A 22,553-nucleotide genomic window follows, 5' to 3' on the forward strand; every position below is an offset into this window, starting at 1 on the left:
GAAGAGGTGTTAGAAAGAGTAGGAGAACAGAGGACTCTATGGAAGTTAATAAGAAATAGACGAGATAGGTTGCAAGGACACCTTCTCAGGCATGAAGGTCTAGTCAGAGACATATTAGTGGCAGAAACAGGAATTAAAAGGGGTAGAGGTAGGCCTAGGTTAGATTACTGTTCGCAAATAGTTAAGGATGTGGGTTGTTCTAGTTTTAGGGAAATGCGAAGATTAGCTCAGGATAGGAAGAAGTGGAGGTGCGTGTCCAACNAGACCCAGCAAGATCCATCCCGATCCATAAAACACCGTCTTCAGGCAGCAGCTCCAGTTGGTCTGTGTTCTATCGAAACTTCTGCGACAAGCTGATAAGATCCAACAAGATCGAAATCGCGATCCGTGTCTGGCAGTTTCGAGAGGGTACTGACCACCATGAACTTCATTTATCTTTATACTCTATGATTAGTTCAAACAACGATAGACTACTTTTCATGTTTGGTGGCAGCAAACATAAAATAATTCCAATTTGGATGAGATTGATTATATGACGATTGAACTTACATTAAACCCAGCAATCGCGCATTAAACGTGTGAATCAATGAAGCAAGAGACTACTTACAAAGTCAAATAGTGATATAGCTTTCCGAATTTCAGTAATTGCTGAACATTATTTAATCATAATCGCAACCGGGGTCATCAAAATTTTATATGTCCACGACTGAGATCCAACGTTTATAACAACACTTAATTAATCACACGCGTAATTCCGTCAATGCTTGAATAACATCCCTAAAACTAAAAAACATTTAAAATTATGATCTAAGATAATTTTTATAAACTTTACATAAAGGAGCAGGCACGAGTTGAAACTGGTGATTGCAAATTCGACTGACTTAATGACATTTTGTTGTTTAGAGTGATAAATTCAACCAGATGGATTTTATAGCTCTGACTGCAGCATGAGGCAGAAATCGCTTCAAGATGTGATCTTTTATTAAAAGAACTTACTACTACTTTAAGTATAGGAGGACATTCTAGTAACAAGGAAGTTTGTAGGTACATCTTCAAATATGCACGTCGTCAAGTGTTAATAAGAACAAACTTTAAAAATATCTTCTATCAAATTACATTGGTCACACACGGTCTACTCAGCGAAATGTATTGATAACCTTTTCAACTTTTACTTAGCAACTAAATTAATGGATAAACATAATTGCGCTCCTACGTTTTTGAAAATTGATAAATTAACTAAAGTTATTCTATTTGTATTAGCGCAAAATGGGACCAAAAGTTGGCAAGAAGTACTTTTGGTGAAACAATTGTTACTTGAGAAATAAAAGTGTGTGAAAATCTTGTCTTATTTTATATGGACATCAGGTAAAAGTCGAACTTTACTGTTGAATTATCAATGTGTTGTCCATGCACCGGAACAACATCCCAAAGATGGACATCAAACGGCTTCAAAATTGCTTGACATTAAGCAAGTAGCAACGATATAAACCAAGTCAAATAGCTCATTTTTGGAAATTTGCGAGAAAGATCAGTCTGTTTGATGTGATGAATCACTAAAAAGATGAAAATTTTTGTGTTCTCTTTCTTTCGTATTATAAAAATTCGAATAAGAGTTACTTCCTAACGTTTCGCTAGCATTAGTGGCGATCTTTTTCAGAGACCCTTCCACTTTGGACTCCGAATCCAATATCAGAGATGGAAGGACCTCGGACTGAATCAGAATATCATCAGTTCCACCTACTGACCGCGAAAGTCTTTACCAATTTGACGAAATAAATACTTCGAAAAATGTATTTCTTGTTGGCCTACATGTTTCATTCAGTAATAAATATGTACTTTACTATTAGGTCACACCCTTGGAGAGTCCTCGGATTTTGATGTACTTTGTTCGTTGATTGTACAAAGCCGACACCTTTGAATTTAATCAATAAATATAAGACTTTAGAAACTGATCTGTAAGAACTAGAACATCTTAAATAATAACGAAGATGCGGGACTAAATACGGTTACCAAGCAATGATTCCACTACTCTATGTTGGCGTAAGACCGCGTAATAGAGATAGAAAGCAAAATTATATTTGAAAATGTGTAGTATGTAAGAAATGTTTGACGTGACAACGTCTTATAATTCGATGGAGCCGGACGAAAAAACATGACTCATGCGGCGTTACCTCGCTCTGAGGCGTTCCATTTAAGGCTTGAAGTGCAAGCGAGAGCGCGGAACGAGCGACAAAGAGGCACAATCGCCCTCCGCGTTCGGCAGCGTTCGACATCTGTCTCTCTCCTACTTGAGTGAGCGATGCGTCCGCGTGGACAGCTGCTATACAATAATACATTTCCATTTACCTCCTTCTCTATATCCATACAAAATATCTATCAAACAAATAAAATAAAATTTTCTTTTGAAAAATGAAACCATTGCATCAGTATTTTCTTATGACGTTGTCACGTTCAACTATCGTCAGTAAACCGACTTTACAGACATCCGATTTTTTTTTTAATGAATTTTACAATGTCTTCATTTCTATCTAGGTACAACTGATTAAATGTATTGGGTTATTTTATTCGAATCAACAAATACAGTTAAATTGGTCACACCTAAATAGTTGACCTCAGTAAACTGAAGCCTTTCTTACTAACGAAAAAATATCATTAAAATCAAAATGAAAAGTAGTAATAAGGTACAGTTGTTTTAAAAACTATATAATTTCAATTTTAATTATTGGTCTGTATCACCGCAATTTTTCATTCCTCTACCGGACAAGCGCTTTCTTTATTTACATAAAATATCAGTTGATAAGGCTATTAAAGAAGATTTAAAGTGGTCGTGTGACTTTGAACTAACTGTTGTTGTTCGACTGTTGTCCAAGTTCTTATTCGCTGTGCTCGCAAAAGAATTGGTGTTCCAATTTATTTTAAAGTTTTATTTTTTCTTTCTTGATTATCTAAACGAATGGTAACTCTACAGAGAATCGAAACTAACGTTGAGAAGGCATCGTATTTCCGTCATCTTGAAGAAGACATTTATCCTATTTCTTGTGAGTTTATGACCTCTGCTCTACAATTAAACGCATATAACACAATTTCTAAAGAAGAGACTAGGCAGCACATTTTACACGGTTTCTCAAAATTGAATTCAAAATTACTAGCTAATTTCGTAATTGGTTGGTTTTTGTTTGTAAAAAATTATTAGCGCCTACCTACCTTGATTAGTGGTCAAAATTTCTCGTATAAAACTTGGCTATACAATAAAAATTATAGCTTTTAAACGAAGCCGTTTGTTTGAATCAACATTTTCAGTTGAGTCTACGTCCACCAAAAGCAAATGCTAATATTTACCAGAAATTAACAATCAATAGCAAATATTTATCTTATCTATTTGCAATTGCAAAATTCTAATATATATTCAAAACATTTGATGCAATGTAAATCAAATAAATGATTACCATTTTTTAAAACCAGACTGTTTTACCATTTTCATTTTATATCGAAATTGTGCACCGTTTGTATCCAAGCAAAATCAATATTGGGTAGCCAATACGTATGTACTTTACCAAATTATTTGACCACTTGCTATTGTTTCTTTTTTAGTCATTTAGACTAATGCCCATAAGGCATTCGGTTGAAATACAATATAAGTAGATTATAGATACACAGTATTTGTTGTTTTTATAAATTTTAGGTCAATTGTGTAAACTGTGCCGAAAGATGACGACAATTCCTCAAGGACTGTACATGGCCGACAAAATTCGCAAGAATGAAAATAAATTTGAGGGATTTTCTGGAGGTGGACCCACCGGAAATAACCAAAAATTTTCAATGCAATTTAATGAAACATATCCACCTGAACCACTGCATTACAGCAAGAAAATGATGGATAGTATTTGGGGCTTGTACAACCGCTATTCCGTACATAACTTAAAGAAAAATTTTGCTGAAGGCGACGTTCTTCAGCATTAACAGTAAGTTTCTTATTTTGATCGACTTTTGGTATAGGTACTGACAGCTAACAGGAAGATATATACTTCAGAAGCTTTTTCAATTAGTGATGAGCAAAGCAAAATAAGACCAAGACCAAGACATTGTGACATTTATTGTGACGATAAATAGAAAAATTTGTGTTGAGAACAGTTTCTAAAAAAAAACAGAGTATCAAATTAAATGAGCATGATCAAGACTTAACATTCAAGACAAAGACCAAGACCGAAACTGTATTAACAAGACTAAGACCAAGACCGAAACTATATCAACAAGACCAATACCAAGTAAACTATATCAACAAGACCAAGACCAAGGTCGAAACTATATCACCAAGACCAAGCCCTAAACTATATCAACAATACCAATACCAAGGCCGAAACTATATCAACAAGACCACGACCAAGACCGAAACTATATCAACAAGACCAAGCACAAATTTTTCTATGTACTGACACAATAAATGTCTTAATTTTCATTACTTTTAATGTAAATAGTGTCGATAGTTGCGAAAAATATGAAAGCTCGAGGACGTAGCCTTCCTCCAACCCATAAATTGATCCTTTAGCGAACGTAAGAAGTAAAAAATATCGAAAAAAAAAATTAGTTTGTCTCTATATTTCCACCATGTGTTATACAGGCATAGGAACGAAGAACACTTACTCCGAGTACATTCTTGTAGATCCCTATTTTTTAAGCAGTGGTAAAGTTTCTTTTTCTTTATATTTTGTTGAAATCTAATAAGGATAATTGAAAATTTCAAATACTAAACATGTTTTTTTCCAAGAAAAGAATATATTAAACTTGCTTCAAATAGTTTAACTCATTAGTCTTTCGTATTTGATGCTGGTCTTGGTTTTAGTCTTGCCCATGTTCTTTCGATCTTGGTCTTAGTCTTGCTAGTATAAAGACAGGTTTGGTCTTGGTCCTGCATTTCCGCAACACCAAGACCAATTTTCCTCGTCACTAATTATCATATTTTTTCACGAAAATTTACATTTACGTCTTAAGTTCTCCTTTTCTAACAACACCCTCTTAGATGGGAAAACGGAAAAAGAGAAAAGTCGGAAGCCTTTATTAATAATCCGGTATTTCTTGAAGACCAATAAACTTTTTAACTGTACGATATTTTATATCCACATCATATTGATAGCTTCTGGAAAACCCATTTGTAACAGTAGCAAACAATGTACAATCAAATGCATACATTTTATTGAAAATTTATTAGACCATTACTGTTGTTCTTCCCAATTTTATTAAAAATGTTTTGCATTGTTCATAGTTTCGAATACAAGTTTTGTTGCTGAGGTATTAATGAATTGTTCTTATTAATTAATTAAAGAATCAGTATTGTAATTCTAGCTATTATAACTAATAATGTTAACATTTTATTTTACTTGCTTTCTTTTTATTCTTCTGAAGCTAACGTCGCAATTCTTCTGTTTCAGACCACGTAGTCTTTCAAAAAAATATTATTCCTGAAAGACATACTCCTCGGCGTGGTTATCAACTTTAGCTTTGTAGTTTTTATGTAGGTAGGTACTCTTAATTACAAAATACATGTATATTTTTTTAAATGTTTGTTAATAAAGTTTAATATCACCGAAAACGTTATTATTTCTTAGTTATAAACAATCTGAGTCGTATTGAAGGGAATTCCTACAAAATTATGAACTAAACAACAGTAGTAATACACTTTTCAAATATTTCAATAATGTTAGAAGCTGAAATAAGATATATTTTAATCAACTATAATACTTATAATATTTTTAATTTTTCAATTAACTAATAATTGCTATTATAATATAAATTAATATGAGATACATAACTAAAAAGTGTAATACTGTTTGAAATAATTGGATACTTAAAGAAAAAGTAGTATGAAGAGGTTATTGTCTGCGTCCGTATCATCAGCCGCCATCTTATCTAAGGGTTTAATTAAAATATGCGAAAATACACATGTATTACACAAAAAAAGCCCAACAAGTTAACGAAAATGGTAACAAGTCTTTTAATAATTGCTTAATTGTTAAATATCATTATCCAAAGTAATAACTGAAGCACAAGAAAGGGTTTTTCCCTTTTGAAAAACAAGATGGTGACTGTTTTCATTTTAAAAACCAATGGAATAGTAGCTGCCATCTTGTGTTGACAAAAGCCATTAAAGCTAGAGCAGGACTAAAGGAAAGCACAGCGCAATGATTCTGATTCGATCGTTGGCCACACTGCTTGGAAAATGAAATCAGTAACGATAAAGAAAGGAAATAAGCATAGTGGGAAAGCAGACAGCAACAGCGTACTTGTGGTTGCAAAAAGTGAACTTGCCGTTGTCTATATAGTAAAATAAGCGTGTTAATGTTTTGAAAAAATGTCGAGTTTGTTGAAAGTAAATTGTTTTTTATCAAAGAATGTGTTGTCTAAAGTAAGTAAACTCTGATGTTCATTTTTTAACGAATAATAACGCGTTGTTTATTTGTATGTTACATAACTAAAAATGCGGTTTCCTGAAAAGAAACGGCAAAATTAATTTTCTACACATTCTGTTTCGCATAAAACTACACACAAAAATTTCTGAAACCTTTAACAGAAATATATTACATTTTATACAGGGGTGAAATACTTCACGGTTCTTTAAGGGGGTGAATATCGTCCAAATTATATTCTAAAAATTTTTTCGAATTTACTTGCGCTTTCCAAGTTCTTGTGAAGATGAAATACACCTATTTGTAAGTGTTAAATTCATAACTTTCAAAAAAAAAAATTTTTAGGGTTCAGCTGTGATAAGTAGAGGTGTTCATATTTCTGTAGATAGAAGAGATGCCAAAGTATCGGAAGGTATTTCGAAAGTTTATCGCGTGGTAGATCATACGTATGACGCTGTTGTTGTTGGCGCCGGAGGGGCAGGTCTTAGGGCTGCTTTTGGCCTGGTGGCCGAAGGATTCAAAACAGCTGTTGTCACAAAGTTGTTCCCGACCAGGTCGCATACCGTGGCTGCACAAGGAGGAATTAATGCTGCCTTAGGTAAAACATTTTTCGATGGCGTAACTTCATGAAGCATCCTACTAACCAAATAGGTGCCTTTTGTATAAAACCGAAAGAATATTTTTAATTATTGTTTTTGCTTTTGTGATATTTTTAAAGAGTGCAGTATTGTTTTATAAAAGATTAATTAATTAGGTTTACCTATTCAGAATTATGGAATTAAATGAAAATAAAGTAAAGTAATTAATTAATTTATTGAGTTGTGTGTTCATTTGGACTCGAATTCGAGTTAGAAAAACGGAGAAATTCGAGATAAAGGATTTGGAATAGATATATATCAAAGAATAAAAAAAATTATTCGATTTGGAGAAAATCGAGTTCCAGAAGTTCGAATGTTTTATTATTTTTACGAAATTTACATTTTTTTTATGTAGTACATTCATGTATTTTTATGAAGTACCTACGTAAACAATACTTCTTATCAGTATGCCTTACAACTGACTGCAAAGTTATCACGAAAGTAATAAACAATAGAATTAAACCCGATTCTTCTATAAACATATATTACTAATAACGTAGGAAGGTATGCATTTTGTAATTTTACATTAATGTAAAGGCTTTATACGTATAACTATCTATTAGACATTAGACTATACCGGTACATCCAATAATTATTCATTGCTAGTGTTTAATGACGACGAAACTACGTTTTTATTATTACCGTCGGCAACAAATTTAAATTACTTTCTAAATATTTAAATCTATCGGTAACTTCATTGTTAATGTTGGTCGTTTTGAAATCGTCCAAAACATTCAAATCAATTCTACATTTCCATTTTGTTTACAGAATTTGGAATATTAAAAAGTAGGTATGTTCCGATTTCTAGGATTCCGTATTTCGAAATGTTAAAACGGAATCCATACAGCGGCACTTTGTTGCTCCTCAACAATTTTTTTCTCAGGTATGGTTGGAAGTATCCAGTTCGAATTAATAGCAAACAGTAAAGCGTATAGCGTTATACTTCTATATAATATTCAAGTCAAAGTCAAATGATAGATACGGTTTCTCAGTGTGCATTTTCATACTGACAGACTAACTTCCTAAATGACTAACGTACCCATCAAAACATACAGGGTGCAATGCGTTGAAGATAACGAAGGTATGAAAGAAACATGTATCATCAGCATCCTTTAAGATCAAAATTCGGAAGACTGGTTAGTTACGCACCTCAACTCCATCCTATCCTCAGCAAATCTTGATGGTTTCCGAAAACTGAAACATCCCACATTCTCAACCATTTCCACAGCACCTTTGTTCTTCTATCCTTTTTCCAATAGTTCCTCACTTATAATCTTTTCTATCTACGGTATTTTCAACATCTTCTAATAACACTTCATCTTCCGGAACTATCCCAGCATTCCTCTCCCTGGTAGACAGATTGTCGAGGAAAATAGACAGGGAAAATACAAAGAGCCATGTACGTCATCATCATAATCTTATAGGGATGTCATATGCTCAAAGAATTGTTAAAAATGCATCCCCACTGCTTCCCATCCTGAGTCAATCTTGGCATTTTCCGAAAACTGGAACATCACAAATTTTTAACCATTTGCGAACAGTAATGTAATCTTGGTGTTTTTTATGCCTCAGAAGGTGTCCTGCCATTTTGCCTCTCCTTCACATTATAACCTTCCACAGTGCCTTTGTTCTCTTACACTTTCCAATACTTCCTCCTTTTTAATCTTTTCTATCCACAATATTTTCATCATCCAATGATAACACTTCATCTTCAAAAGCTTTTTCAGCTTTACTCTCCCAATTGCTTTGGAAAATAGGGAAGAATGGTTGGATATACACCTCCACTGCTACCTATCTTGAGTCAATCTTCGTATTATCCCAAACGGCAGATCCACAGTAAGCTTCATGCTCCAGAAGGTGCCCTACCATCCTATCTTCTTTTTTCAATATCAACATCCATATCGCCTTTGTTTTCCTACCCTTTGTAATATCTCCTCACTTCTAACCTTTTAATTTCGTGGTATTTTCATTTTCATTTCTTCCAATAACATCACACAACAGGATAAGGAAGGTAATAAAGAGCTATGTATTTCACCATCACTCCTTACTGTCTTGAGTCAATCTTCGCATTATCCAAAAACATAGCCTTAATATAATACATCCTTAACTGTTTCCGAACAGTAATCCAGTCCAGGACGTCTTCATGTCTCAGAAGATGTCCTATCGTCGTATTCTTCCTTTTCATTATCAATTTCCATAATACCTTTGTTCTCTAAATCTTTCCAATGTCCACGGTATTTTCATCAACTTTCAATAACAGCACTGCTTCCTCAGCTTTCCTGCCGCTGATACCCAAATTATCGAGGAAAACAGGGTAGAATGCTATTAAAAATCCCTCTACATCGCTATCATCATATAGGGTCGTATGTCTTCAACAACGAAAATATTATTTGAGGCGGCACAGAATACCCTTAAATATTTTCTAACGAAATGCAATTTAACTGTCCTTCACCATAAATGGTTGGCTATCTTTCAATATAAAAGAGTACTACAGAATTGTCGCCCATTTTGTTGATACTCATTGTAAACTTCATTTCATCCTTTTGGATTTTTTTTTTGACGCGTGGACAGAGCAGAACTATTTTTCGTTGTGCAAGGATTTACAGGTGGCAATACAAACATCAATTTTATCGTTATTAACGAATTGAAAGTTTTATTCATGACATTGATCATGGGTAGAAAGAAGATTCGGTCTATAGGGCCGTGGTCTAAGTGAACTATTCTGTCCAGACGTTTTGTCAGCTACTGCGGCTGACATCCTCAGTGGTAGTGCTGCGTTGACAACGTGAACGTAGATTATATCTCGAAGTCTCGACAGCGACTTGGGAAGTCGTCTGGAGATATAAAGATATAACCTACGTTCACGTTGTCAACGCAGCACTACCACTGAGGATGTCAGCCGCAGTAGCTGACGAAACGTCGGGACAGAATAGTTCACTTAGACCACGACCCTATAGACCGAATCTTCATTCTACTATGGATTCCGGCCATGAAACCTTTGCTCTTATATTGATCATTGGGATTAAGGATGCATGAGGTTTCTTGAAAATACTTGCTTCGTAGCTTTAAGATGTAGAGATTACTACAACATATAGAGGAGCTAAATTCGCCATCACGAGTTGGAATAATCACAATCTAGTAAAAAATTGGAAAACTCTGAACATTAATGTAACGATTCCAAAATCATTTGGAACACTATCTTGAAAATGGAAATGCTAAAACTCATAAACTTATTGCTTGATTCCATTTAATATCGACAGTGAAAGAATAAGAGAAAATGAATAAAAATTGCTTAGTTGAATTTACATTTCAGGTAATATGGAAGACGACATGTGGCAATGGCACATGTACGACACGGTAAAAGGTTCCGATTGGCTTGGAGACCAGGACGCCATCCATTATATGACGCGAGAAGCTCCCAGAGCCGTAATAGAACTGGAAAATTATGGTATGCCGTTTTCGCGCACAACAGACGGCAAAATCTATCAGCGCGCGTTTGGCGGACAATCTTTAAAATTTGGCAAAGGCGGTCAAGCGCATAGATGTTGCGCAGTAGCCGATCGAACCGGTCACAGCCTTTTGCACACCCTGTATGGTCAATCACTAAAGTACGACTGCAACTATTTTATCGAATACTTTGCCACAGACTTAATTATCGAACATGGAGAATGTAAAGGAGTTATGGCACTCTCCATGGAAGACGGTACCATACACAGATTCAAAGCGAAAAATACGGTAATTGCTTTTTGGATAATAGTTACCTACTGATTTATTATGAAGCACAATAGATAAACGAAAGAAAATACTAATAATAGTTGGGACGATTAAAATTGCTTTCAGTTGTGATTCTAGTAATTTGCTTCGTTTTGAACACACCCTTGTTAAGTTAGGAAATGCTTCATGGGTAGTACAGACAATGTGAAAAGAGATAACTGAATAATATTTGCATAGGTACCGAAATGACCAGGATCGGCTTTATAACTGCCTGGTCTTGGTATAATGTTATCCATTTTTCTTTATTAGTGTCCGCTGCAATTCCTACCTGGCATCTCTTTTCTATGTTTACGGTATTCCCCATAAAACGTCTGTCATGAGTAAAAATAGACGTTCAGACAGCAACTGCTCTAGTCTAGTTAGTAAGTTGAAAGAAAAAAGTAACTACGACAGTTTTATTACAGACTACGCCAATTTAAAACGTCCCAACTATACTGCAACAAATCAATAATCCTGGAAGATTATGTGACTATCCTTAAAGCAGTAAACATAATTTTGTCTGGTTTAAATGCCAATGAAATGAAATTGACATTAAATCGAGTACAATGTAAAATCTTTATAAAGTTTTAAACCCTTAAATTCGTATGTATCCACAGGTAATCATTTTGACTTAAAATTTGTTGAAATACCTTTTCGATATTTCGAAATTATTAATAACGTTTCAAAAAAATAAAAGCCAACGAATGTCGCAACCAGATTCAGCCAGAACAAGAATCATCCCTAAATAAAATAATAAATGCATGATTTTTATCTGTCCAAGTGCAGGTGATAGCGACCGGTGGTTTCGGAAGAGCGTATTTTTCATGCACATCTGCCCATACATGTACTGGCGATGGTGGTGGTATGGTGGCTAGGGCAGGTCTCCAAAGTCAAGACTTAGAATTCGTACAATTCCATCCTACGGGTATCTATGGTGCTGGCTGCCTTATCACCGAAGGGTGCCGTGGAGAGGGTGGCTTCCTTATTAATTCTCAGGGCGAACGATTCATGGAAAGATACGCTCCAGTTGCCAAGGACTTGGCTTCCAGAGATGTCGTGTCAAGAGCCATGACCATCGAAATCAGAGAAGGTAGGTTTTTAATTTTTAGCAAGAACAAAATGAAGGGAAAGCAATTACAAAATAAATTATCATTTTGAACTTGAATCTATTTATTGCGTTCGCTCTGTAATGGAGAAGGTCAAGTTCAAAAGTTTAGATACTTGTTAGAGTAAATAATTCAATTAAATGCATGTGGTTAAAAAGTCTAGATAATTAACAAACAACTCACTTCCTAATGTTAAACAGCTTAGATACATGCTAGTCTAAATATTTCAATGAAACTTCGTCTGCGTGTGGTCAGTCCAGATAATAATTAATAAGCAACTAATCTTCTAACTTATATATATACACAAACTATTGACCTAATGTGAGGTTACTTGCATCATGTTTGGTCTAAAAATGATAACATTTTTATTTAATATCGGCTACAGAATGTTGCTGATAATATGTTTACGTAAATGTAGGCAATCGAAAAAATAACTGGCTTACAGTGAGATATGCCACACATATTTAAAACATCCTAATTTCTAATTATCTCAGACCACCAAGACATCGTTATATCCGATTTAAAAAGTTATAAACTGTCAAATTTACGCCATTAAAATCGCATTGACCGCTGCAAGGAAATACGTTATATTTCGTCGTTATATGTATACTAATGATGGCTTAAACGGAGACGTTATAAGGGTTTATCGCTCTGGTGTACTTTGCTTGGGTAATAGGAACTAGACATTTCTTTCTTTTTGATATATACATTCCTCTTACCACATTGGACCTTATTAAGGTCCTTTAAAATTTGAAATACTTCAGCTTACAACAAATATCAGTACCTACATGTCGATATTCTGCTATAACTGGATATTGCATGCTTATCTTCGTTTTGATTACTGATTTATCGAGACTCTCTGTGATGTGCTGTTGAGATTTGATTAAATTGAAATCGCGATCAACGTTTAACGGTTTAGGTAACAACTTAATCGGTCTTTAATATCAATGTTATCTATTTAAAATCATACGATTCTTGACGTTCATACGAAACAAATCTCACGGTCTCTGACTTTTCTTTCGCGTCAAGGAGTTTCGTTCGTAGTCATCGCGAATTTTTAAAAACTATCGTATGTAAATATGTGTTTATCGTTAGAATCGTATTTTAGGTAGAGGAGTTGGTCCCGAAAAAGACCACGTCTTCTTACAGTTACATCATTTACCGGCAGAGCAGTTGCACTCTAGATTACCAGGTATTTCGGAGTCAGCGAAGATTTTCGCTGGCGTCGACGTGACGAGAGAACCCATACCTGTAATTCCAACTGTACATTATAACATGGGAGGCGTACCAACAAACTTTAAGGGTCAGGTAAATTTTAATAATCGTCCAGACTAACCCTAGACTAACCCAGTAAGCAAACTTAATAAATAATACGTTGGAAACGCAACAAACGATATTCTTTGTAACGTCAATGTAATTTTGACATTCAGGTATTGAATAACTTTAGTGGAGAGGACAAGGTGGTCAAAGGATTATACGCTTGCGGAGAAGCTGCATCTTCCAGTGTCCATGGGGCTAACAGATTAGGTGCTAATTCATTGCTAGATCTGGTCGTTTTTGGTAGGGCTTGTGCCAAAACGATAGCCGAAGAAAACAAACCGGGAGAACCGATTTCAGATATTAAAGACGTAAGTACATCTTTTATCTAGAAACTCTTTTTTCAAAATGGGGTCCACGGTCGGTGGGGAGGGCACAAAAGGTGAGTACGGGGGGGAGGGGTGACCTTGTAGAACATCAAAACAAAAATTTTGAGGTGAGGGTGAACAGGTGGAGGCGTAGAAAGTGGAGCTGAAAAATGATTCAGGATAACCTCACTTGACCCAAGCGTCATGCAAAAACACTTCTTCCGGAGGGCTAAGCCAAATGTTATATTGAAATAAGCGCATAAAGACTAAAGCTAGGAATTTCTTTCGCTTTTGGTGTTTAGGAAACATCGTTTTACATTCATAACTAACCATTTTAGAATGCTGGAGAATCGTCGGTCAGCAATATCGACTGGGTACGTAACCTCAACGGGTCAATTCCAACAGCCGCGTTACGCTTGGACATGCAGAAAACCATGCAGGCGCATGCAGCCGTGTTTAGAACAGCAGACGTAATGCAGGAGGGTATTAAGAAGATGCATGATCTTTATAGGCAAATGCTTGACCTTAAGATCACCGATCGCAGTCTCATTTGGAATACAGACCTGGTGGAAACGCTCGAGCTCCAGAATCTGATGATATGCGCCGTCCAAACGATCACGGGCGCCGAAAATCGAAAGGAATCTCGTGGAGCTCACGCCAGAGAAGACTTCAAGGACAGAGTGGACGAGTACGATTATAAAAAACCGTTGGAGGGACAAACGAAGAAACCAATGGAGCAACATTGGAGGAAGCACACCCTTACAACGGTCGATATCGGAACGGGGAAAGTCGATATAAAATTTAGGCCCGTGATCGATGAAACGTTAGACCAAAAGGAATGCGCAACTGTACCACCCGCAATTAGGTCGTATTAAAGATTTAATAACAATAATAATAATAATAATTTGTTGTTGTTATTATAATCTGCGTATTATTTTTTTGTAAATAAAAAAGAAGGCTTACGGAAGAGTCAATTAATTATTCGAAGAAAGCGATTTTTCGTTTTGAATGTTAAATGATTTATCTAAAAATATATCAATTTAGCACAAGGTAATTTATTACTGTAATCGAACAAGTATTTTAAATTTTTCTTATTTTGGCGCAAGTCTGACGTGTGCACTAGTTATGGGCAAATTAACACCAATAAAGAAAAAACATCACAATTTTTCCTCCTTTCCTGCTAGGAATAATATAAATATTGATATATGTATGTGTCCAATTTATACGCCCCAAGTAGATTTTTTAAACAACAACATGTCGCGTCGGATTTGGCTGTAGTATTCAGGCCATAGACTGAATTAACGGCTGTATGCTTTTATTTATTTTATTTGTTTTCTTCATCAATGTAAAATAAAGTTTTTCCGAAAATTTCTGTTTTTTTTTAATAAATTTTTTTTACAGTATCATTTGTAAATATTCTTTTCATTCTATGCAAATATTCTACAGCATCCATTTTATCAATGACTCACCATGAAACGAATCAAATGGACGCCGGAAGGTAGAAGAAGCCAATATGCATAAAGGTAATTTTATTGATGGTTTTAGACTTTTTTGACGAATAAAATTAAAATAGAATTTAATGACAACTAAATTTAATGAAAAATGAATTAAAATTACTAAGATTAGATTTAGAAATGAAAAGTAATTTAAAATTTAGACTTGAAAGATAAAAACGAACTTGAAAAAAGACATCAAAAATAGTGTTAGTACTTCCTTCCTCCTGAAGGATGTAATCTATTACAAGCCCTCTTGAGTGAGGGCCAAGAAACACGAAAATAAGCCTTTTGAATTCTGTAGGCCCATGAGGAACAATTAATTGTGAAATTGGATGCGGTTTTCACATTATTTTCAGATGATTGCAAACTCATGTTAAATATTGTCAACATCAAAAGTGATAAGATATCACGATTTTTGTGGAAGTAAATTTTTGCGTGTAAATTAAAAATCACTTACCATGCCGTAGTTTTTGGTGTTGTCAAAAATCAGGACCAAACTTACTGGTTGGTGCCAAAACAGGATTCAGCCTGAAAATAAAAATACCATTCATTATAAATGGAGAATTTCTACCAGTTCATATGACGATAGGATTAAATATTTTTTACTTAATATAAAGGGAAAATTCTCTTGAAAGATGTATTAGAAAACATTGATAGCGTTACAATTATTTACAATTGTTTCGAAGCATTTTAAACTGCTATCGCACAGTTTTACTGGTGTATTAGAACTATTCTGATACGCAAAACGCATCCAACAAGTTATAAATAAAACATTAAAGCTATCCCTAATTGAGGGTGTTGAAACACGTTTGGAATTTTATGGTTTCGGTGTTTTGATAAGTTCACTTCCACAGAAATCCATTTGATTTTCTTGTACAAACATCATCATCATAAGGTCGTCAGACCTAAGACGCATCTTTACTTTTTCCTATCCTGAGCTAATCTTCGCATTTCCCTAACACTAGAACATCCCATATCCTTAAATATATGTGAATGGTAAAATCTAATCTAAGTATGTGTCTTCTCCTCTTAACTGTTGTTTCTGCTACTAATATGTCTCTAACTAGCTCTTCTTGCTGTTCCAAGTTAAATATAGAATTGAAAATAAAATTGCCTTGTTTTATGAGAAATGTTCAATCAAATAAGCAATATCACTTTATGACAACTTCAAATTTTCATAGTAGATGATGCATCAAAAGATGGTTATACCACAGTGTTCTACTCCAGAAGGTATCATGGAATTGCGAAGGAGTTATTTACATTTTTGGATATAACGGAGATAGAGTTCAACTGAAGATGGATTAGAACTCATATTCAAAAGCGTATTAATGCATTCTGAAAATGATTGTGGTTAATTCGTAGTCTAACTCACAATCGGATTTGGACAAACTACAGATATTACGATATCATTAAAAATTTAAATTCTACGTTTTATGAGGGTGTGAAGTTAATATTTAGCGTAGGCCAAAAAGAAACTTTTAGATATTTCATTCCAGCCAACTACTAATGCTGGCGGGTGGGATGTTCCTCCGGGCTTCGTGGAAGGGTGGGCCGGAAGACCCTCTTTCGCCTCATTTTATAAATCGCGGGAATGAGTAGGTGGTGGTGGTCGAAATTCAGACAGAAAAGGGTGAAAGATCATTTATATGTGGAGTTTTAATGCATGCCCTATCATTTGGCTAAGTGATTCAAGAGAATCAGGACAAAACTTGGACCAAAGCAGATGGACCCGGAATCGAACCAGTGTCCTCCCCATTGCTAAACGATACAATGGGTTAAAGTTTAAACCTCTAGGCCATGTCGTTCGATAGAGTGAGCCAACAGATCAACACATGAGAGAATATTCAATACATGGGCCCATCCGGATTCTACTGTAGCTACGTCCTTATTTCGACTTTTTTATTATTTATACTTGCAATGCTGTTTTGTAGAAACGACTCTTAACAAAATTTTGGTCTGTATGTGTGTCTGTACGGGTTAAACTTTTAAACTTTTGAACCAATTGCGATTGGACTTCACAGACATGAAAAAGAAGTTGTCGGGAGTGATCTGAACTAGTTTTAATTTTAATTGCATGCTTGTGTTACAAATAACAATTGTATTTATTACAAACAAGCAAAAAATGATTCAGGAGGACGAAGTCAAGGGTGAAAAGTACTTTTTCATAAAAACAAAAATAGACATACTTTTAATGCGTCTATTTTTTTTTAAGAGTAATACAGCGCCCGTAAAAAGATATTTCCTTTATTATGCCCGATAAAAGAAAAAAGAAAGCAGGAGTGATTTTTTTCGTTATGTTAAATTCAAGTTTTTAACGTCAAGTTGACATTTATCATCTACTTCAAAGTGCTCGCTTTCCGTGTGTTTCGTTAACGTTTATGTGTTTCCTCACTGTCTCGTCGAAAGTGGAATTATTTTTAACCCCGGATGTTCCATCTTATTATCCAAATTTATCTTCTGGACTAATTAAAAATTGTACTGCACGCCTCCGAGGAGTGTGTTGTTCGCTGCGCTTCAGCAGGTAGCGAACGGCCTTCCTACTATTATTACATTTGTTGCACCGACTACTGACTTCTTCGACCTCCTCGACCACGACAGCCTACAAAATACAAACGCACGGGACGAACTGTGGTGCTAGTCCGTAATCGTAAAATGCTTTTACCTGCTCTCTGCTTGACATCAGGAATGTTAAATAAGAACAATTAAAAGCTTTTGTGATCTTGACGAAAGTTAGTGAAGATTTTTATTGTTAGCACTCTTGGTACCTATTAGTTCGGAATTCCCGGTTTACCTACTGTAGTGTGAGTGAGGATTTGTTGTTGTTTATATCATAATTATTATTACTACTGTCACCGGTTGCCTTGGAAATACGTATAACCAAACAAATGTCATGGCTGAAACTTCAATGGAAGAGGGTGAGTCTCGATATATTTTTTAAGGATTTGCGATAAATTAAGAGAGTCCACCTCGCTCCGGCTGGACAATTTTCATTTTCATTTTCATAGATATCAAAAACATTGGTTATTTTGCAACGTGTTCCGTCACATTTGAATTATTGTGGTAAAATAGTTTCATCTGCGAATTTTTAATTGCTCATTTGGCCTTAATTAATTCACAAATATAAATAGAAACATATTCATGTTTAACACGCTATTCAATCGTTTCTAACAGACCATCTTTTCATTTTCTTTTAATATTAAATGACTGGAAAAACATTAAGCCATATTTGAAAATTTATTTTTGAATTTGATTCGATATTTTAATTATATATTTTAATTTCTTCCTTATCAGTCTTTAAATTACGAAAAGGCGCATTATTTTCTAGTGGTTAGATAATTTTATTTAAAATCGCGTGGGACATAATGCTGTTATGAAATTGTTGTTTAATAGATACACCGCCAAGTTAGCGCAATGTTAAATATTCATTAACGATTTTTAGAAACGCTCGCTAAAAGACTCCCACGGGATTTTCCTAAAACAGCTCTGACAATTATTATGTACAATGTAGAAATACAGCAGGATAAATTCAAAATTAATGTTTTGCAAAACATAAACAAATTATTTTTTTAAAAATAACTGCATCTTTATCAAGAAATAACAATGTATAATGTTAAGTTTTTTTTTAAGTAGTTTTGAGCAATTTTCAATACAAAAAGAATCGCGTGATTTTTCTACTTGCTTACGTTTGAGGCAAAGAAAATTGTCGATAAATTTAATTGTTGAAGAAATATTCACATAGAAACATGATGATAATCGATACATAAAGGGCGCTAAGGAGTTTTCTAAATGGCTTTGTTACTCGCCCTAATATTTGGAATCCTGTTAAATGCATAATAGTCCTTGTTTTCTGTAAGTTTGCCTCAAACGGTTATCGACATTTTTGAAATTACTTGTCATCCTTTAAAATACACACGGTATTCAGAAAACCTATTGGTCATTCTTTAACAATGAATCAGTTTACTTCTATAAGGATAACGGTAGAGAAAAAGCAAAATATGTCCTTCAAGGTTTCGCAGTTCCGAGATGGGTTTTGGCATATAAAAAAACGCATTTTATCAGATACTATAACGACTAGAATGTGCAACATTTGAATAAGAATTTATTGTACAGTCTATAAAAATAACTAAAACATTAATAAAACGAATTACTCATAAATCTACTGGAAATATTTAAATAATAGTGGTTCTCCCTTATAATAATTTGCATTCAATAGGTATTATTTGTTAATAATCTTAATATAAAATCATCACAATCCTTTATACCATTAGATGTCCAAAATTTTGGACTAAGAATTGTTTTATACGTAACTATTTCTATGTTCTTGCATTCGCTTTTTAAAATTTCTGCCGGTATGTCCTACGTAATATTTAGAGCAAGATCTACAGGTTATCATAACAATTATTCCTGGACAATTCTGTTTTTTATTTTTAACTTTGCCATTTTTTATTAATTTTCCTAAATAGTGATTTTTGTTTCGTATGCCGTATTAATGCAAAATAATTGTGTAGGTAAGTAGGTACTATTTAATATCGTAAATTTTCATTAAATAAAATTTGAAGCCAGACAAACAGCAATAACTTTTCTCCTTAGTGTTTGATTAAATTCTATTTTTTAATAATTTCCACAGGAAACAGTCGCGATTTTATGAAATCAGAACTATAGTAACATTAATAAAAGATTATTTATCAAATATTTTCTGGACGGTCTATAAATTTTCCTTTGAACTTTCAAAGAAAATGAAAAAATAATTGTTATTAATTAACTTCGACTTTGTTACAACAATAGATTTTAGTTTTAGAATACATTTTCTGTTTTAGAAAAACAGACATCAACACATTATCGAAGAAACAATAGTCGGAAATACCTTAGAAAATGATATTCTAGGTAACACTCTAATAAGTGCATCTTAGCATCTTGTTGTAGTAATCGTGCATTGTATGATTCTTACGTAACAGCATTTTTTTGTACGTACATGTAGTGTATAATAAGAATAATGCATAATCCGTTGTGGAACTTTGCTACTAACACAAAGAGTTATTTCGCAATTCCTATTTTCCATTTTTGGTAAACTCTAGAGGTTTTGTTAATTATCTGAATACACTAATCAACTAACAACCGGTGTTTTTCTCTGATTTTGAACAATTGAACAATGGGTAATAAACGTCTATCTGCCATAAGTAAAGCAAAGAATTGACACTCCAATTTAGAATAGAATTTTTGTTTTCTTTTTTCGTATTACGTTTTATACTTACAGGGTATGTCATGTTAAACGAACTTAATAAATAAGAGTTAGTATTATTTATGAGACTACGTTATCTACACTCAATTTATATGCATATCCAAATGTCACATTGCTATCACGTTGCGCTTATACTCATGTAAAATCGTATTCATTTTTTTTTTACTACTTAGCTTTGCTATGAATTTCCTCAAACTTCAAAAATCTGTATTAAATCAAAATTTAGTGCAGCCTAATCTTTAAATACCATTTTTGTAAATTAAGTTCGCAATTCACCCCTAAAACTGATTTTTGAACCCCCTCCCGCCATGTAAGAGGTTCGCAACGCCTAGCATCTGGCCTGACCTCTTCCTTCCATTCAATTTCATAGTGTAACGCGTGTATTTAGGGCTGCCAACTTAATATTTAAATTTTCAAGACTAGAAAAATAAATAATAAATAATAAATGCAGGATACTGGACCAAATTTTGAAGTCAAACATATTTTTATTTACAAAATTTGTGCTAACCTCATGGCAAAGTCCGTGGCATTTTATGTCCTGCAAAATATCTCAACAGGACCCAGGACAACAAACTTCAAACGCAAGATGTCCTTTGGAATGTACTACAGTTGATAGCCCTACATGAATTGTAAACCTTTTGGGCTTCAATTCACAAAAGAAAGATTTCCTAGTTTCCAATAATAATTCATATTACGTTAAGGTGCAGTTCCCGGTTTTAAAATCGTTCGGTAACGCAAATTTTGACCCCTTCGTAATAGGACCGTAACGCTGAACTGCAGCGTCCCTCCTATTTTGCCAATTTTTACTATTCCTTCATGAAAGGTCATTATAATGCAGGAAAGGTTTTTAGAGTCCTAACATATTACGTTCTCTTTTATATCTTGCTTTTGTTAGCTAATTGTTTTAGCTGTACATGTAGGAGGAATTTATATTAACGAAAAGTCATCAGAGTACATACTAAAAAGAAAAATTGTAGTAGATTAGATTTTACCCTCGGCGTCGTTCGTGTTGAAGTCCTAAATACCTGTCAAAAATCATCGACGGCCACATGAAAATAATCTTTATATCCCTCAGGAATAGTATATTTTTTCTGGATAAAGGGTACCCCATGTCCTTTTCTGTACTCCTGATAATGTATGTGTGAAATTTTATGATGTTAGGTTGAGTAATTAAGGCGTGAAATAGTAACAAACAAAGTCACATTCGCATTTATAATATTAGTTGGGATTACGCACCAATCACTTTGAAGTAGCTTCTTTTTTGGATAAAAGAAGATATTCCATTTAAAGTTGTTCTTAATGTTCCATTTATTCCATATAAATTAAATCATGCTATAAATAAATAGTGATTAGAAGTGCGGATTATTCATTAAAAAAAGTAATTAGAAATACCGTGATGTAATATGATGTTTTGAATACTGAACTTTATTATGGTACATAGTATCAACCTTAATCTGCATTACAAAAAATGGTTTAATTGTTAACTAATTGAGTAATTAAGGTGTGATATAACAAGAAGATACCAAAATGCTTTTATGTGTATGTAGGTACTCAAATACCTAGGTGATGGTATTATGATTGTTGTAGTACTATCTTGTATCGTGTGTTCGTTGTTCAACAAAATTCTATCAACCTTGAACAGAATGTGCAGAGGTGATGATGTTTTTCTCCAAAACATGTCTTGAATTAAAAACAATGTTCAGCAATATTGTGTTTTTAGTTAAAATAATGTGAGCGTACGTGACAGGCGTTGTGAAGAAACTTGGATTGCCCATATACGTTTATTAATTTATATTACCTACTGCTATTTCTCAATCTGTATTATAATGTAAGTAATTGTTGTGCATACGTGAATCGAAAGTAGTAGTTTAAAATAAAAGTTTTAACATTTCATAAAACTATTTAATAATGTTTAATAACTTCTTATTGTTAGTTAATTGGTTCAAATAATAAGAAAATGTGGCGAATTTTTCTTAGAAATTGTTTAAAGTAATATGGAATAACACAAATATTAATTAATATACAATAATAGTTAACAATCAATTAGTAAAATGACCAACGACACACAAACTCTGACCGAGGTATAATTTGAAAGCAACAACGGCACAAAGAAAATAAAAAACGAAAATTTATCTAAATATTAAAGCAATATTTACAATTTATCCCACTAGCCCGTTGCTTCGTAAGCGAAAATAATAAAAATTACAATTTGGACCTGAATTTGTAAAAATAAAATCCCAGCAGAAATAAATTTACTAGGTATTTTAGTTGGTATTACAAATTTAATTGTAATAG

The 22,553-nt window shown here is 33.9% G+C and overlaps 2 protein-coding genes and 1 long non-coding RNA gene across 4 annotated transcripts in view; 2 read left to right on the plus strand and 1 right to left on the minus strand.

The window, feature by feature from the left end:
• Positions 1 to 6,224: 6,224 nt before the first annotated feature.
• On the plus strand, positions 6,225 to 14,667 carry LOC108734889 (succinate dehydrogenase [ubiquinone] flavoprotein subunit, mitochondrial). The gene is made up of 7 exons (XM_018466635.1): positions 6,225 to 6,400; positions 6,747 to 6,999; positions 10,353 to 10,774; positions 11,579 to 11,882; positions 13,007 to 13,206; positions 13,329 to 13,526; positions 13,862 to 14,667. Exons 1-7 carry the CDS (start codon positions 6,347 to 6,349, stop codon positions 14,396 to 14,398), a joined length of 1,968 nt encoding a protein of 655 aa, XP_018322137.1. The 5' UTR covers positions 6,225 to 6,346; the 3' UTR covers positions 14,399 to 14,667.
• Positions 14,668 to 17,545: 2,878 nt separating this feature from the next.
• Positions 17,546 to 22,553, plus strand: part of LOC108734859 — a 23,167-nt gene continuing 18,159 nt past the window's right edge. The window contains exons 1-2 of one of the 2 annotated variants that reach the window (XM_018466575.1): positions 17,546 to 17,934; positions 19,837 to 19,903. In XM_018466575.1, the coding sequence (XP_018322077.1) occupies positions 17,905 to 17,934; positions 19,837 to 19,903 (97 nt within the window). In that variant the 5' untranslated portion in view covers positions 17,546 to 17,904. The remainder of the gene's footprint in view (positions 17,935 to 19,836; positions 19,904 to 22,553) is intronic. The other variant, XM_018466581.1, reaches the window with a different exon arrangement.
• On the minus strand, positions 20,944 to 22,081 carry LOC108734972. Its single transcript, XR_001937489.1, has 3 exons — positions 21,651 to 22,081; positions 21,284 to 21,590; positions 20,944 to 21,216 (listed from the first exon to the last, which is right to left on the minus strand). It is a non-coding gene; the product is annotated as an uncharacterized LOC108734972 (long non-coding RNA).

Source organism: Agrilus planipennis, unplaced genomic scaffold, assembly GCF_000699045.2.
Source record: "Agrilus planipennis isolate EAB-ADULT unplaced genomic scaffold, Apla_2.0 scaffold5, whole genome shotgun sequence".
NCBI classification, from domain to species: domain Eukaryota; kingdom Metazoa; phylum Arthropoda; class Insecta; order Coleoptera; family Buprestidae; genus Agrilus; species Agrilus planipennis.

Bases quoted from the DNA above. Each gene is read 5' to 3' on its own strand.
- LOC108734889 (XM_018466635.1), top strand. From the start codon at position 6,347: ATGTCGAGTTTGTTGAAAGTAAATTGTTTTTTATCAAAGAATGTGTTG. The intron at 11,883-13,006 runs GTAGGTTTTTAA...ATCGTATTTTAG, and splicing joins GACCATCGAAATCAGAGAAG to GTAGAGGAGTTGGTCCCGAA. The intron at 13,527-13,861 runs GTAAGTACATCT...TAACCATTTTAG, and splicing joins CGATTTCAGATATTAAAGAC to AATGCTGGAGAATCGTCGGT.